At 36.2% G+C, this 18,415-nt stretch overlaps 1 protein-coding gene across 2 annotated transcripts in view; it reads right to left on the bottom strand.

Moving 5' to 3' along the window:
- Window positions 1–18,415, bottom strand: part of PIAS1 (protein inhibitor of activated STAT 1) — a 121,529-nt gene that overhangs the window by 14,751 nt on the left and 88,363 nt on the right. For both annotated transcript variants that reach the window (XM_082649229.1, XM_082649230.1), the window contains exon 8: window positions 10,086–10,159. In XM_082649229.1, coding sequence (XP_082505355.1) covers window positions 10,086–10,159 — 74 coding nt within the window. The remainder of the gene's footprint in view (window positions 1–10,085; window positions 10,160–18,415) is intronic.

Below are 18,415 nucleotides of genomic sequence, written 5' to 3'. Positions count from 1 at the left end.
GTTCTCATACCAGTGATTTACTGTGCCTCTAGGAAAGGCACTTAACCTTGCTGGGCCTCTTTTTCTATCTCTGAAGTAACATGGTTTCCTTCTTACTTCAACAGGATGTAGTGATGAAGAATAAAAAAGGACCCAGAATGTGTCATCAACTTGAGGGAGTAATGCCAGTTTACAGTATCAGAAGTATGGACAGGAGGACTCCCAAACTCATTCTACAAGGCCACCATCACCCTGATACCAAAACCTGACAAGGATGTCACAAAGAAAGAAAACTACAGGCCAATATCACTGATGAACACAGATGAAAAAATCCCCAACAAAATACTAGCAAACAGAATTCGACAGCACATTAAAAGGATCATACACCATGATCAAGTGGGGTTTATTCCAGGAATGCAAGGATTCTTCAATATATGCAAATCAATCAATGTGATACACCATATTAACAAATTGAAGGAGAAAAACCATGTGATCATCTCAATAGATGCAGAGAAAGCTTTTGACAAAATTCAACACCTATTTATGATAAAAACCCTGCAGAAAGTAGGCATAGAGGAAACTTCCCTCAACATAATAAAGGCCATATATGACAAACCCACAGCCAACATCATCCTCAATGGTGAAAAACTGAAAGCATTTCCACTAAGGTCAGGAACAAGACAAGGTTGCCCACTCTCACCACTCTTATTCAACATAGTTTTGGAAGTTTCAGCCACAGCAATCAGAGAAGAAAAGGAAATAAAAGGAATCCAAATCGGAAAAGAAGAAGTAAAGCTGTCACTCTTTGCAGATGACATGATACTATACATAGAGAATCCTAAAGATGCTACCAGAAAACTACCAGAGCTAATCAATGAATTTGGTAACGTAGCAGGATACAAAATTAATGCACAGAAATCTCTAGCATTCCTATACACTAATGATGAAAAATCTGAAAATGAAATCAAGAAAACACTCTCATTTACCAATGCAACAAAAAGAATAAAATATCTAGGAATAAGGAGACAAAAGACCTGTATGCAGAAAATTATAAGACACTGATGAAAGAAATTAAAGATGATACAAATAGATGGAGAGATATACCATGTTCTTGGATTGGAAGAATCAACATTGTGAGAATGACTCTACTACCCAAAGCAATCTACCAATTCAATGCAATCCCTATCAAACTACCACTGGCATTTTTCACAGAACTACGACAAAAAATTTCACAATTTGTATGGAAACACAAAGGACCCCGAATAGCCAAAGCAATCTTGAGAACGAAAAACGGAGCTGGAGGAATCAGGCTCCCTGACTTCAGACTATACTATAAAGCTACAGTAATCAAGACACAGGGAGATCAGCTCAGTGCTTTGTGATCGCCTGGAGGGGTGGGATAGGGAAGGTGGGAGGGAGGGAGGGAGACGCAAGAGGGGAAGAGATATGGAAACATATGTATATGTATAACTGATTCACTTTGTTATAAAGCAGAAACTAACACACCATTGTAAAGCAATTATGCTCCAATAAAGATGAAAAAAAAAAAACCACACACACACAAAAAAGACAGTATGGTACTGGCACAAAAACAGAAATATAGATCAATGGAACAGGACAGAAAGCCCAGAGATAAACCCACGCACATATGGTCACCTTATCTTTGATAAAGGAGGCAGGAATGTACAGTGGAGAAAGGACAGCCTCTTCAGTAAGTGGTGCTGGGAAAACAGGACAGCTACACGTAGAAGTATGAGATTAGATCACTCCCTAACATCATACACAAAAATAAGCTCAAAATGGATTAAAGACCTAAATGTAAGGCCAGATACTATTAAACTCTTAGAGGAAAACATAGGCAGAACACTCTATGACATAAATCACAGCAAGATCCTTTTTGACCCACCTCCTAGAGAAATGGAAATAAAAACAAAAATAAACAAATGGGACCTAATGAAACTTAAAAGCTTTTGCACAGCAAAGGAAACCATAAACAAGACCAAAAGACAACCCTCAGAGTGGGAGAAAATATTTGCAAATGAAGCAACCGACAAAGGATTAATCTCCAAAATTTACAAGCAGCTCATGCAGCTCAATAACAAAAAAACAAACAACCCAATCCAAAAATGGGCAGAAGACCTAAATAGACATTTCTCCAAAGAAGATATACAGACTGCCAACAAACACATGAAAGAATGCGCAACATCATTAATCATTAGAGAAATGCAAATCAAAACTACGATGAGATATCATCTCACACCAGTCAGAATGGCCATCATCAAAAAATCTAGAAACGATAAATGCTGGAGAGGGTGTGGAGAAAAGGGAACACTCTTGCACTGCTGGTGAGAATGTGAATTGGTTCAGCCACTGTGGAGAACAGTATGGAGGTTCCTTAAAAAACTCCAAATAGAACTACCATATGACCCAGCAATCCCACTACTGGGCATATACCCTGAGAAAACCAAAATTCAAAAAGAGTCATGTACCAAAATGTTCATTGCAGCTCTATTTACAATAGCCCGGAGATGGAAACAACCTAAGTGCCCATCATTGGATGAATGGATAAAGAAGATGTGGCACATATACACAATGGAATATTACTCAGCCATAAAAAGAAACGAAATTGAGCTATTTGTAATGAGGTGGATAGACCTAGAGTCTGTCATACAGAGTGAAGTAAGTCAGAAAGAGAAAGACAAATACCGTATGCTAACACATATATATGGAATTTAAGAAAAAAAAATGTCATGAAGATCCTAGGGGTAAGACAGGAATAAAGACACAGACATACTGGAGAACGGACTTGAGGATATGGGGAGGGGGAAGGGTGAGCTGTGACAGGGCGAGAGAGAGGCATGGACATATATACACTAACAAACTTAAGGTAGATAGCTAGTGGGAAGCAGCTGCACGGCACAGGGATATTGGCTCGGTGCTTTGTGACCACCTGGAGGGGTGGGATAGGGAGGGTGGGAGGGAGGGAGATGCAAGAGGGAAGAGATATGGGAACATATGTATATGTATAACTGATTCACTTTGTTATAAAGCAGAAACTAACACACCATTGTAAAGCAATTATACCCCAATAAAGATGTTACAAAAAAAAAAGAAGAAACAAAGATTGTTTAAGAATCCAAGCCATAGGCTGTAGAACTTATACTATGAAAAGCAGTTATTCTCCAAAGACCGTCACCTCACATAACTTTAGCCCTATAATTTCCAGCTGTCAGTTCATCTTTTCGTTGGGAGAGCAACTCTCAAGCCCTTATATGATCAGCCACACTGACAAGTTTACCTACAGAATTTTTAAGGAACACTGCTACATGAATGGCACAGGAAGGACGTTTACAAATAAGTATACGAAAGCATAAGTTCAATTTCAAATGCAGTTTATTAGCCATCACACAGATGTCTTGCTTCAAAGAATTACAAAGTAATTGTTATATGACCCTCATACTCCTGATTTTTAAAAACAATCACTAAATTCTAAATACTTATTTATGAATGGACACTGAATTCTCTAACTTCAGAAAAGAAGCTGAGCTTTGAACATCTTCATCCTGTAATTACAAATCCCCCTTTTCCCTTTATAGGATGGGGTGGATATTTGCATCATTCGCAAATAAACACTTAGAAAACAACTAGCAAATACGTTTTCTAATGCCATTAACCTTACTATAACATAATAGTAACTGATGATACTTCAAGAGAAAATACCCTACTTAGATATAAGTTCAAACCAGCTTATACCAAAGGACCCCCAAAACATCAATAATATATGTACTTTTTCCTTATAAAAAGAAAGTAGTGTGATATTGAGAATTTTATAACTTTTTCATCATCATCATTATGGTAAGTATTTCATGAATAAATTTCCAAGGAGTTTATTTTTTTTTTCTATCAACTCCAAGTGATTTGCATTCGAATTTACAGGTCTAGGGAGTATCTCACAAAGCAGGTTCACAAACATTCTTCCAGCTCTATTTTTAATAAATTAGAACTGAAAAATTCCCAAAGAGCAAAAACATCTTTAATTATTTTCACTGCCTTTAGCTAAACAGCACACAAAACCCAGAAACTCATTTATTTTGAGCTGTGTATATCACAACAAGGGTAATTCAAATGCACAGTCAGACATCATATTTACATATTTCAAAGGGAACAAATCTCTTTTATTATTCTATAAATTTGATATATAGATGAGTTGCCATTACGAAGTTTTACTTTTTAGAGTAGAAACATACCTAAAATATATTGTCTTACTGTTCCAGAATTATTGTAAAGGGATTGTCCTTTTGGCCAAATAGAAATCCATAAAAGTATTATAATTATGGGTTATATATATAGTTGTTTTTCCTATAATCTGAATTTTGAAAGCATAAGTCAATTTAAAATGAACTGCTGTAACTGCTCAAATTAAAAAGGAAGGAGCAAGGGGATATAGAAAGAAGAATTTAAAGCTCACCGATTAAATTAAGAGGTGTAACAAGCAAAACATGATTAACATTTTCTAATAATATAAAGATCACCTGAACTATGAAATTCAAAACTAGTTATATAAATAAGAACATCAAGATTTATATTGTAGTCCTTATTTATATGAATAAATGCTTCATATAAATGTTAAATAATATAAACATCATATATATTAGTACAACTGTAAACACTTTTAAAATGAGACTGCAGAAAAACAAGACTCCTTCCAGTGATTTGAATGGAAAATGAAGCTTTTGCACATTCCTAAATTTCTCATGTTCTCTGAACTGGTGTTTTATAATGGAATGGGGCGGCAAGGAATCATGTCAAGGGGGAAGGTGGATAAATAGGTGTTTGGAGGAAAGAGGGTATGAGAGGTATATACCTTAAAAAAAAACTTTGTCTTCTTCCCACCCTCTACTTAGCTGGTCTGTGAACCATTTTTCTAAATGTTAAAAAATACCACATTCCTTTACACCATAGTCTGTTATAACATCTGATTACTTAAGAATCCACCCCATGTCCCCCTGGCCAATATTTTTTATTGTGGTAAAAACATTAACATTAAACCTACCACCTTAACCATCTTAAAGTGTACAATTCAGTAATGCTAAGTATATTCACACTGTTGTACAAGCGATCTCTAGAACTTTTTCATCTAGCAACACTGAAACTCTACACCAATTTGCCCTCCCCCAGCCCTTGGATCCATCTTTCTACTTTCTGCTTCCATGATTTTGACTACTTTATATACTTCATGAGTGGAATCATACGGTATTTATGCTTTTGTGACTGGCTTATTTTGCTTATTGTAATGTTCTCAAGGTTTATCCACATGGCATATGACAGGATTTCCTTCTTTTTTCATGTTCCATACATTATATTCTATTGTATGTATTTATACCGTATTTGTTCATCTCTTGATGGACATTTGGGTTGCTTCCACCCTTTGGCTATTGTGAATAATGTGATGAAAGTGGGTATGCAAATTATTTCAAGATCTTGCTTTGAATTCTTTTTTTTTTTTTTTTTTGCAATATGCGGGCTTCTCACTGTTGTGGTCTCTCCCGTTGCAGAGCACAGGCTCCATCTCCGGACGCGCAGGCTTAGCAGCCATGGCTCACGGGCCCAGCCGCTCCGCGGCATGTGGGATCTTCCCGGACCGGGGCACGAACCCATGTCCCCTGCATCGGCAGGCGGACTCTCAACCACTGCGCCACCAGGGAAGCCCGCTTTGAATTCTTTTAGATATATACCCAGAAGAATTGACAGATCATATGTTAATTCTATTTTTAACTTTTTGAGGAACCTCCATACTGTTTTTCCATAATGGCTGCCTTTTACATTCCCACCAACAGTCTACACGGGTTCCAGTGTCTGTGGCATCCTCACTGAAACTTGTCATCTTCTGATTTTTTTGATAGGCGCCATCCTGATGGGTGTGAAGTGATATCTCATGTGATTCTGATACGCATTTCCTTAATGATTAGCGATGTTAATCTTTTCATGTGCTTGTCAGCCATCTGTATACCTTCTTTGGAGAAATGTCTATTCAAGTCCTTTGCCTATGTTTAATCAGGTTGTTTTGTTGTTGTTGTTGGGTTGCAGAAGTTCCTTATATATTCTGGATATTAACCCCTTATCAGGTATAAAATTCTCAAATTATTTTCTCCCATTCCCTAGGTTGTCTTTTCACTCTGTTAACTGTTTCCTCTGGCAAGAAAAGGTTTTAAGTTTTTAAGACCAACGGGTGTATTCCCATTGGTCTGTCTTTGCTTTTGTCGCTCGCCTCTGCTTTTGGTGTCATATCCAAGAAGTCACTGCCACATTCAACTGAAGCCCTTCCCCCATGTTTCTTCTAAGAGCGTAACAGTTTAAGGTCTTACGGTTTTGATCTTTAATCCATTTTGAGTTAATTTTTACATATGGTGTAAAGTAAGGGTCCAACTTCATTATTTTGCATGTGAATATTCAGTTTTCCCAATGCCATCTGTCTAAAGAGACCATCTTTTTCCCATTATATAGTCTTGGCACTCCTGTAGAAAGGCATTTGACCATATTGTTTCTGGGCTATTTTGTTCCATTGGTCTATATTATCTACCTTTCTGTCAGTACCACACCATCTTAATTACTACTGCTTTGTAGGATGTTTTGAAAACAGGGAGTGTGAGGGCTGGAACTTTGTTCTCATTAAGATTGTTTTGGCTACTCAAGAGTCCCTTGGGATTCCACAGAAATTTAAGGATTTTTTTTTTTGTATTTCTGCAAAAAAATGCTATTGGGATTTGATAGGAACTACACTGAATCTGCAGATCACTTTGAGTAGTATGCACATTTTAACAATATTAAGTCTTCTAATCCATAATTATGGGATATCTCTCCATTTATTTCTATCTTCTCTGAATTCTTTTTTGTTATGTTTTATAGTTTTCAATCTCCTTGGTTGAGCTTATTCCTAAATATTTTATCCTTTTTGATGCTATAGTAAATGGGACTGTTTTCGTAGTTTCCTTTTCAGTTTGGTCACTGTTAGTGTATAGAAATGCAACTAATTTTTGACTGTTGATTTTGTATCCTGCAACTTTGTTGAATTCAATTCAAACAGGTTTGTTTTGGGTTTTTTTGTGGAATCTTTGGTGTTTTCTACATAAAAGATCATGTCATCTGCAAACAGAGATTATTTTACTTCTTCCTTTCCAATCTTTTTTTTCCTCCTTGTCTAATTGCTCTGGCTAGAACTTCCAGTGCTATGCTGAACAGCAGTGGTGACAGTGGGCATCCTTGCCTTGTTCTTGGCCTTAGAGGAAAAGCTTTCAAGTCTTTCCACATTGAGTATGATGTTCATTGTGGGCTTTTCATATATGGCTTTTATTATGTTGAGGAAGCTTCCTTCTATTTCTAGTTTGCTGAGTGTTTTTATCATGAAATGGTGTTGAATTTTGTCAAATGTTTTTGTCAAGTTTTTTTTTCTGCATTGATTGAGATGATTATGTGGTTTCTGTCCTTCATTTTGTTAATGTGGTATATTACAATGATTTATTTTTGTATGCTGAACCAGCCTTACATTCCAGCTATGAATCCCACTTGGTCTGGTGTATGATCATTCTAACGTGCTGGTGAATTCGGTTTGCTAGTATTTTGTTTACGGTTTTTGCATCAATATTCCTCAGGAATACTGGTATGTAGTTTTCTCAGGTTTTTTTGTTTCATTTTGTCTTGTCTTGTTGTGTCCTTGTGTGGTTTTGGGATCAGTAATGCTAGCCTTACAGAATGAGTTCAGGAGTATTCTTTCTTCAACTCTTTGTAAGAGTTTGAAAAGGATTGGTGTTAATTCTTCTTTAAATGTTTGGTAGCATTCTCCAATGAAGCCATAGGGTCCTAGGCTTTTCTTTGTTGGGGCATTTTTCATTGCCACTTCAATCTCCTCACTAGTTATAAGTCTGTTCAGATTTCTTATTTCTCCGTGATTCAGTCTTGGTAGGTTATGTGTTTCTAATTTATCCACTTCTATGTTATCCAATTTGTTGGCACAGTAGTGTCTTATAATCTTTTTAATTTCTGTGACATCAGTTATAATGCCTCCTCTTTCATTTCTAATTTTAGCTATTTGAGACTTCCCTCTTTTTTTCTTAGTCTAGCTAAGGATTTGTCAATTTTGTTGATCTTTTCAAAAACCCAACTCTTGGTCTCGTGATTTTTTTGGACTGTTTTTCTATTCTCTATTTCATTTATCTCTGCTCTAATCTCTCTATTTTCCTTCCTTCTGCTGACTTTGGGTTTAGTTTGTTTTTCTTTTTTTAGTTTCTTGAGGTATAAGATTAGGTTGTTGATCTGCGATCTTTCTTCTTTTTTAATGTAAGCATTTACTCCTATAAACTTCCCTCTTCTGCTGCATCCTGTAAGTTTTGGTATATTGTATTTTTATTTTCATTTGTCTTCAGATATTTTCTAAATTCCCTTGTGATTTCTTCTTTGACTCACTGGTTGTTTAAGAATGTATTGTTTAATTTCCACGTTTGTGGATTTTCCTGTTTTCCTCCTGTTACTGATTTCTAGTTTCATCACACTGTGATCAGAGAAGATACTTCATAATGATTTTAATCTTAAATTTATTAAGACTTGTTTTGTAGCCTAACATGTGCTCTGTCTTGGAGAATGTTCTGTGTGTTCTGAGAAGAATGTGTATTCTGCTTTGTTGGGTGCAGTATTCTGTATGTATCTGTTAGGTCCAATTGGCATACAGTGTTGTTTAAGTCCTTTGTTTCCTTATTGACCATCTGTCTGGCTGTTCTATCTATAACCAAAAGCGGGGTATGGAAGTCTACTACTATTATTATATTGCTGCCTATTTCTCCCTTTAGTTCTGTCAATGACTGCATTATATATTTGGGAAAGAATTTAACAATTTAAAGTAATAATATAAAAAGCCTGGAGTCAAAATACTTTCCCTATAAAAATGACTGGCTATACAGTAAGGAATAAAAAGATAGAAGAATATATACAAAATTATACATTTGGTGATTTTTATTAACTTCGCTGTATTTTTTTCTGTACTTTATAGACGTTTAATAGTGAACAGGAGTTCTCTTAGCAATTATAAAACAAAAAAGATTTTTTTTAAACAGCTATGCAAAGTACTCTATTATAAACTACTTCATGAGCTAATGACTTTTTCATATTGTTTGAGGTTTTATAAATTATAAAAGACTAAGATATAAGACAAATAACACTTACTTTTTGTTTAAATTTTTTGTTTAAGAATAAATAACTTCATCTCAGATTAGCAGGATTCCAATATTAAAAGCTTTCAATATCAGGCTTGCCTGAACAATCCTGGCAAATCAGGAAAGAGCTGAGTCCTCTTATTTTCCATACTTTGTCCCCCAATTTAAATATGATTAATTTGATTAATTACAGAAAAGGCAATCAAAATATCAAAGTAATTTACTCTGTTTTTCACATATTTTTGTATGAAAGCATCATTCAACTACCATTCCTACTGTTGGTGGACCTGACATCAAACTAGTTAAGAAATAAACCTTAACACATTTTTGGAAACTTTTCCACTACCAGTTTAATCATTCGGTATGTCTTGAGCCTTATGTTTATTTTGTAGAAATGACTGAAATTGATCTCATTTTCTGGTTTAAAAACATTTCTAGTTGATTTTTATATGCATAACCAATTCAATTATTCAGGCTAAACAGAATAGTTTTTAATTGTTGTTAATAGTCATTGTTGGCAAAATGGTTAAATTGAATGTGTGAATAATCATGGCCAGATTTTTATTCAGAAGTATACTATTTTAAAAAATGAAATTTTAATAAATATACTAAGATAATAAAATGCATTATGTGGAGATTTTACACTTAAGTCTGAGAGAAAGGCATTTAATAACCACAAGCAATATTTAAATATAACTTACTAAGAGTAGAAAATTTTTATAGACATATATTTGTTTAGATTTCAAATACTAAGACTACATGATGTCTTTTACTTTTCATAAACTCTAACAAACAAGTGGGCATGTTTCAATTTAACAGAACTTGTTAAATACTGGAAATACTTAATAACCAAAGAAAATGTATATTAAGCCTCCTGGAGAGCAAATATTAGTTAACACTTACTGGACATAGTAGAGAAACCCTCAGGCTGGTTGTAGCTATTTCACTGTCTGGATCCGCAGTCAATTTCTCTTTAACTGACATTCATCAAAGAGAAAACAAACAAACAGAAGTTTATTAAAGATACATCACCGATGCAACATAAGAAAAAGAATGAGGAACTTAAAAAAAAAGAACTCAAAAATAATCTGCTCAATTATTTTCCAATCAATTGAATGAAAAGATAAAAATTATAAGGTTCATAATCTCTACAATAAGCAAAGGAAGGAAAACAACTGTATATCTATAGACTGACTACATTTCCTGTAAGTCTCCTATTTCTCACCCACAAAACAAAAACTGCATTGCACTAACATAAAGGAAATTTATATAGCAGGTTAATATATTCAGCTGATGGCACACCATCTTCCTTTTATAACTCTAAGATACTGGATAAAGATTTTCTTTCTTTTAAACTATGACAATATTATTTTAAAAGAAACTAATAAAAAACTATAAAACTAACATGTATAAGTTTTTACAATGCTCACATAATACAAATATTTATTGTAAACACATTAACTCTAATTTCAAATTATAAAAAGAAAAAAGTTCAATTGATTTTTTTACCATATGATTATTTGAGTTTTATATTTATTTATCCATAACCTAATTAATTATGCTACCTTGGGCAAGTCAGTCCTCCTCTCTGAGCTTAATTTTACTTCTTGGAAAATAACAGCCTACACTAGATAATCTCTACATCTTCTCAGTTCAAATTTCCTATGGTTCTTAAGAGAGGAGGCACTGGTAATTTTACTTTTGAAGCTATTCTGTTACTCTCAGTCAGTCTAACATAACAAGGACCTTTTTTTAAAAAGAAAAATTTATTTATTTTTGGCTGTGTTGGGTCTTCGTTTCTGTGCGAGGGCTTTCTCTAGTTGTGGTGAGTGGGGGCCACTCTTCATCATGGTGCGCGGGCCTCTCACTGTCGCAGCCTCTCTGTTGCGGAGCACAGGCTCCAAACGCGCGGGCTCAGTAGTTGTGGCTCACGGGCCTAGTTGCTCCGTGGCATGTGGGATCTTCCCAGACCAGGGCTCAAACCCGTGTCCCCTGCATTGGCAGGTAGATTCTCAACCACTGCGCCATCAGGGAAGCCCAACAAGGACCTTTATACTTCTCATCTGAAAACCTGAGACATGTTACTTCTGAAAACCTCAGAACTTTAATTAAACTTCAGCACAGAAGTGAGACTGGAAATGCCTAAACGTAATATTTCAATAATTTTAGAAGCTGTTCCAGAATAACTTTAAAGTCTATATGTGTAAGGGGGCACAAGTGGAGTAGTTGTGGAGTCAATCATAGAATTTCAGAGCTGAGGCACAACTGAATGTGACAGGAAGGAAGGAAGGGAGGGAGGGAGGGAGGAAGGAAAGAAAGATACAAGAAAATGGAAAGGGGAAAAGTACTTGGGTAAGGAAGAACAGTTTCAGATGTCTGTTGAACTGGTAACTATTTATAAGAACTAAGAATTCTGGGCTTCCCTGGTGGCGCAGTGGTTAAGAATCTGCCTACCAATGCAGGGGACACGGGTTCAAGTCCTGGTCTGGGAAGATCCCACATGCCGCGGAGCAACTAAGCCCGTGCACCACATCTACTGAGCCTGTGCACCACAACTACTGAGCCCATGTGCCACAACTACTGAAGCCCACGTGCCTAGAGCCCATGCTCCGCAACAAGAGAAGCAACCACAATGAGAAGCCCGCGCATCACAACGAAGAGTAGCCCCCGCATGCCGCAAGCAGAGAAAACCCGTGCACAGCGACGAAGACCCAACACAGCCAAAAATAAATAAAAGAACTAAAAAAAAAAAACGAATTAAGAATTCTGCCTTTATTAAACTTGATGATCACAGAGTCTGGATTTTTTTGAGATGGTCCAAATCTTAGATATTCTATTCAACTGCTTCCATAAACTAGTGGATCTCAACTAAGATGCACATCAGAACTACCTATAGAGCTTTCTAACTTATAACTGCCCACTGAACCAAAATGGGGAAGAGGGACACTAATAAGTAGTTTTTAAAAAGCTCCAGATGTGATTCTGATGACAGACTAAAAAATCATTTTATGGCCTGGAAATTCAAAATTTTTACAGTCTATATAACTCATAGGCTGTCTATCACATCTAAAAAGGCACACAATCCGTGGGTTTTAGTTTGGAAAATATAGTTATCATATCACTTATGCTAATTAATATTATATGTAAATTATGAAAAGTATGCTTTTGCCATTATAGACCCAATGTTACTCCAACTTTTCTTATAAAGATACATTTAACAAACAGTATCCTTTTAAAGGTGACAAACAATTGCCATACGAAACAAACATGTAAATAGAATTCTAATGTGATTCCTAACCATTCTGCATGTCTTCACCAACCACTCCCTAACACCCACCACGCACACAGCAATGGGAACAGTAACTGACTACATCTTATCTATTTAAACTTCGAGTTAAATGAAGCAATATCATAGATCATAATATCAGCCTTATGCAAAACAAAGTTCAGTGTTAGTACTTTGAAAAAAAAATGAAAAAGGAAAGGCAACCTGAGGTAGTGGTTCAGAGCACAGGATCTAGAGCCAGCCTAGGCTGTAATTCAGCCTTAGTCATTTAACTTTTCCATGCCTCAGTTTCCTCATCTTGTAAATGGGAATAATAACAGTACCTCATAGCATTGTTGTAAGGATTAAATGAGTTAATACAAATAAAATGCTTTAAAATAACCTAACATTATACTAAATAAATATTAGTTATCACAACTTAAAATAAAATGTGACTTGTATGTTTATTTTCTCTCAGAGGTGAAAGAATTTTCTGAAATTATTTTAGAATTAGCTTATTAATTTCTATTTAAAAAAAAAAACTTCGCTTTTCACCTTTGCCATTATAGACTCAATTAATTCTCTCCTGTAAAGATATTTTTAATACTTTAGGATCTTGATTGGATTGAATTTAACCTACAGATCAACTTGGAGAGAACTGACATTTCTCCAATAACAATACTGAGTGTTCTGATTCATTAACATGATGTATCTCTTCATTATTCAGGTCTTATTTTAATTACTCTCACCAATGTTTTATAGTTTTCAGCATACAATTGTGCATATATTTTGTGTAACATATTCCTAAGTATTTCATATTTTTAAAATTCTTATTATTTGAATTTCAATTTCCAGTTGTTGACAGCTAGTAGAAATACAATTTTTATTAACTGACCATGTATTCTGCAACCGTGCTAAATTTACACATTGGCTTTAGTAGCTTTTTTGTAGATTTTTTGGATGTTTTCTATACAATGAAGTCATCTTCAAATAAAGACAATAATTATTGTTCATTTCTAATCTGTATGCTTCTTTTTTCTTGCCTTATTGTGCTGAATAGGATCTTAAGGGCAATGCTGAATAGAGGCATTAAGAAAGATATTCTTGCCTTATTCTTAGGGGTGAAGATTTTTACCATTAAATATGATATTAGCTAAAAGCTTTTTGTAAATACCCTTTATTACATTGAAGCAGCCCCCTTCTCTCTATTTTGCTGAGTTTTATCATGAATGGATATTGAATTTGACCAACTGCTTTTTCTGAATCTATGGAGACGATCACATGATTTTTTCTTTTTTTGTTTGCTGAGATGAGAAGGTGAATTATATTGATAGATTTTTGAATGTTGTATGAACCTAATATTCCTGGAACAAACTCTATTTGATCCCTATGTATTACCTTTTAATATACTGTATTTGTCAAAACAATTCTGAAAAAGAAAAATAAAGTTGGAGGACAACCTGATTTCAAGAATTACTATCAAGCTTTAGTAATGAAGACTGTGTTATTGGTATAAGGATAGATAAATAGGTCAATGGAAGATAATGGAGTCCAGAAATAAATTCATACATCTATGGTCAACTGGTTTTTGACAAAGGTGTCAAGGTAATTAAATGGAGAAAAAATTAGTATTTTCGAGAAATGTTATGGAACAACTGTTATCCGTATGGGGAGAAAATGAACCTCTAAAGTTTACTTTGCATCATACACAAAAATTTATTTAAAATAAACTGTAGACCTAGATCAAAGAATAAAACAATAAAACTTCTAGAAGTAAAATGTTTGTGACCTTGGGTTGGACAAAGATTTCATAGTATGCAAAAAGCACAAACTATAAAATAAATGCAGGGAAAAGTTGAATAGATATTTTATCAAAGAAGCTGTAAGGATGGCAAATAAGCACATGAAAAGATGCTTAACATCGTTAGTCATTAGAAAAGTTCATATTAAAACCACACGACATATCACCTACACAGTGACCAGAATGGCTAAAATCAAAGCAGCCTGACAATATCCACTGCTAGAGAGAATGGGGAAAAAACTCTACATCTCAAATCTTCTTGGTAGGAATGCAAAAATGGAATATGCACTTTATAAGAAACTGCCAACCTCTTTTCTATACATTTATCATGTGACCCAGCAATCCTAGTCCTGAGTATTTACCCAAGAGAAATGAAAACGTATGTCCACAAAACTGATACTCATATGCAAACTGCAAATGTTTTAGCAGCTTTATTCATGATAACGAAAAACTGGAAGCAATCTAAACGTCCATCAACTGATAAATGGATACCCAAATTACAGTACAGATAAATGGAACACTACTCAATAATAAAGAAGAGCAAACTACATGAATGAACCTAAAACCATTATACTATGTAAAAGGAGCCAGAAACAAAAGGCTACATGCTGTGGGATTTCAAGTTCTGGAAAAGAAAAAACCACTGAGACAGAAATCACATCAATGGTTATAAGAACTGGGGGTAAGGAGATGAGACAGAATGCAAAGTGCCACAGGGGAACTTTCTGGGGTGAAGAATGTTACATATTTTGATTGTGGCATTTAGTTCATGATTGCATACACCTGTCAAATTCATCAAACTGTACACTTAAACAGGTGAATTTTTACTGCTTGTAAACTATACTTGAATAAACACAACCAAAATAAAAAAAAGAAGAAAGGTGTGGGGGGGAATCAGTATGTTAAATTTCATAAGAAAGTGAAAAATAAAAATAAGACATCAATATTCATCCTGCTGCATCAACCAACACCGGGTAAATCTTTCAGTCAGGTTTTCTGGTGTCGCTGTGAGCTGCAGCCGTAACAGTATTTTACTATTTTACTATATGATGATTAATTTACTAAAATTAATCTTTGAAAATCCCTGTTGTCATGTGCTATGAGAGTTAGCCACTAGTCACATGTGGCTATATTTAAATTTAATTAAATTTAAAATTCAGTTCCTCAGTTGCACTACCACATTTCAAGTACTCAACAGACACATAGTACTAGTGGCTATCACACGGGACAGTGCAGATATAGAACATTTCCATCACCACAGAGTGTTCTATTAGTGCTGTTCTAGGTTTTCAAAAAAATTTCTTTCCTTTTCAGAATTTTTTTTTTTTTTTTTTTTTTGCGGTACGTGGGCCTCTCACTGTTGTGGCCTCTCCCATTGCGGAGCACAGGCTCCGGACGCGCAGGCTCAGCGGCCATGGCTCACGGGCCCAGCCGCTCCGCGGCATGTGGGATCTTCCTGGACCGGGGCACGAACCCGTGTCCCCTGCATCGGCAGGCGGACTCTCAACCACTGCGCCACCAGGGAAGCCCTCCTTTTTAGAATTTTAAGGCTGTAAACAATTGAACATATTAAGTCCAATACTTCATTTTATAAGCAAGAAAACAGAGGCACAGAGATGTGATCTTTTACTCAAGAACTCTTTTCATCAGTTTACTTAACAAAAGTCTGAGGATCTACTATGTGCCAGGCCCTGAGCTAAGCACTAGGAATTCAAAGAAAGATAAGATTAAGTTCCTGCCCAAAGGAACTCATAGTCTAGTAGAGAGCAAAGATACTTCTCTAATGTGCTGTAATGGAAACTAGCTCAAAGTCAATGCATCAACTCTGGGGGTTCTGAGATACCTCCTGGAAAAAGTGAAACATGAAGGATAACTAGAATTTAGGCAAAGTAGGTAACAGGGAAGTCTGAGGCACAGAGAACAATACTGGCAAAGCACTGAAGAAAAGAAAAGAATTCATTATTTTTGGAGTAAAAAGAATGAGAAGAAGAATGAATATAGATGACACCGGAAAGTAATAAGCAGGTGCCACACCATGGAAAGCTATATGTTTAAGTCATGTTAACAAGTTGGAGTTTTTATCCCATTGGTGTTAGGAAGTCATGGATTGCAAAGAAATGGTAAGATTAGATCTGTATTAATCACTTAGATTGCTACCAGAAGAGAGATATAAAAAGGGGGGCCAATGGGCTTCCCTGGTGGCGCAGTGGTTGAGAGTCCGCCTGCCGATGCAAGGGACACGGGTTCGTGCCCCGGTCCGGGAAGATCCCACGTGGCGCGGAGCGGCTGGGCCCGTGAGCCATGGCCGCTGAGCCTGCGCGTCCGGAGCCTGTGCTCCGCAACGGGAGAGGCCACAACAGTGAGAGAGGCCCACGTACCGCAAAAAAACAAAAAGGGGGGTGGGCAAGAAAGGAGAGGAATATATAATTCAAGAATAGGTTTTTAAAATAAAGGCAGGATATGAGAGCTTAAATGAGGTCAGTGATGGTAGGGAGAGAGAGAGCTCAACAGAGTTGAGAAATATTTAGGGTTTATGTCTGATAGAACTTAGTGAGTTCAGTTTTCACTACTTGAATCTGAGGAACCAGTGGTATATTTCAGTGAAGACAGTTAGCTATGTGTATCTACATTTGAAATTCAGGGGAAGGTCTGGAATGAAAATATGTATTTGGGAGTTGGTGCTAATTTAAACCACAAGAGTAAATGTGATTATCTCTAGGGAAAGTATGTATGTCCTTGTAGAGACCAAGGACAAAAACCCAGGGAAAACAAACATTTAGGATACTACCCTTAAGAGTATCCATTGAAGGCAAGTGATTGAGAAGAAATAGAGATGAGAATTTCAAGGACACAGTTGTTGGTATGAAATGCAGCAAAAATATCTGACATAAACTGAAAAGATAAACTTTAAATCTGGCAATCAGATTGTCACTTGTGACATCTGCAAGAGCAGTTTCAGTGGAATGATGGGAGTTAAAAGTTCACAATGGGTTGCAGTGAGGAGGTAGAAAGGGAAGTTTAGATGACTCTTTCAAGAAACTAGGATGAGAACAGGAGGAACACAGATCTCTATCTAGAGAGTAGTTTGCTTTTGTATTTTCTAAAGGATGAAAAAGACTCGACAGTGAAGGCTGACAGAAAGCCTATAGAGCGGAGGAAGGAACTGAAAATACAGGACAGAGAGCAGATAAGTGAGCAGAGAGGCCTCGTAATGCTGTTTCTGAGCATCTCCATCTGGATGCCTCATAGACATCTCAAATACCAAAAGTCCAAGAGTGCACTCGGATCTTGCGCCTGCAACCGGATCTTTTCAACACTGTTTTCCATTTCAGTAAATGGCACTACCGTGTAAGCTGGTGCCTAGTAAGTAAGGAACCTAGAACTCCTTCACTTCTTTTTCTTCACTCCCCACACGTAGTCACCACTTCTCCCCTTTAACACCTCTCAAACCATCAACTTCTCTCTATTTCCATCACCATTACTTCAGTTCAAGATATCATCATCTCTTTTCTGTACAACAGGTTCCTAACTGGCCTCACTACAACAGCCTAGCTCCCCTTCAATTCAGTCTACTAAGTGAACGTTTTATTGCCCATATCTGATCGTACCACTCTGCTTAAAAATGCTCTAAGGGTTTTTTATCATCTGTCTTCATATCATCTATATGAACTCACCCCATGGCTATCTCTCTGGCCACTTTCCTCCTTTGTTCTCTCCACTTCAACTCTACTGGCCTTGTCTCTTGGCATATTCTCCTCCCATCTGGGGCTTACCTCCTCCTCATCCTTATAATTGTGTCTTAAACATCACAGCACCAGAGAGGACTATGTTCTCCTGCTGTTACCTCCAGAGTTCCCTGTCTTTCTTCTTTAAGACACATGTCACAACTGTAATTCACTAATGACTTGTACAATCATTTAATTCTGTCTTTCCCACTGGACTGCAAAACTTCTGACGGATGCAGAGACAGTATGTGTTTTGTTTAAGGCTACAGTCTCCTGTGCCTGGAACACAGTAGACTCTTAATACAATTTCTTGAATGAGAAGAATAAATGAATAAAAAATTAACTTTGGGCAGGAAACGGGACATTTCCTCCTGAGATTGAAGAGAATAAATAAGGATGGGTACAAATGAAGATAAGTTGAAAAGTAGTTTTGTGACATTAA

This window comes from Grampus griseus (genome assembly GCF_964374135.1).
Source record: "Grampus griseus genome assembly, chromosome: 2".
NCBI classification, from domain to species: Eukaryota; Metazoa; Chordata; class Mammalia; order Artiodactyla; family Delphinidae; genus Grampus; species Grampus griseus.
This window is presented reverse-complemented; position numbering and strand designations above follow the sequence as displayed.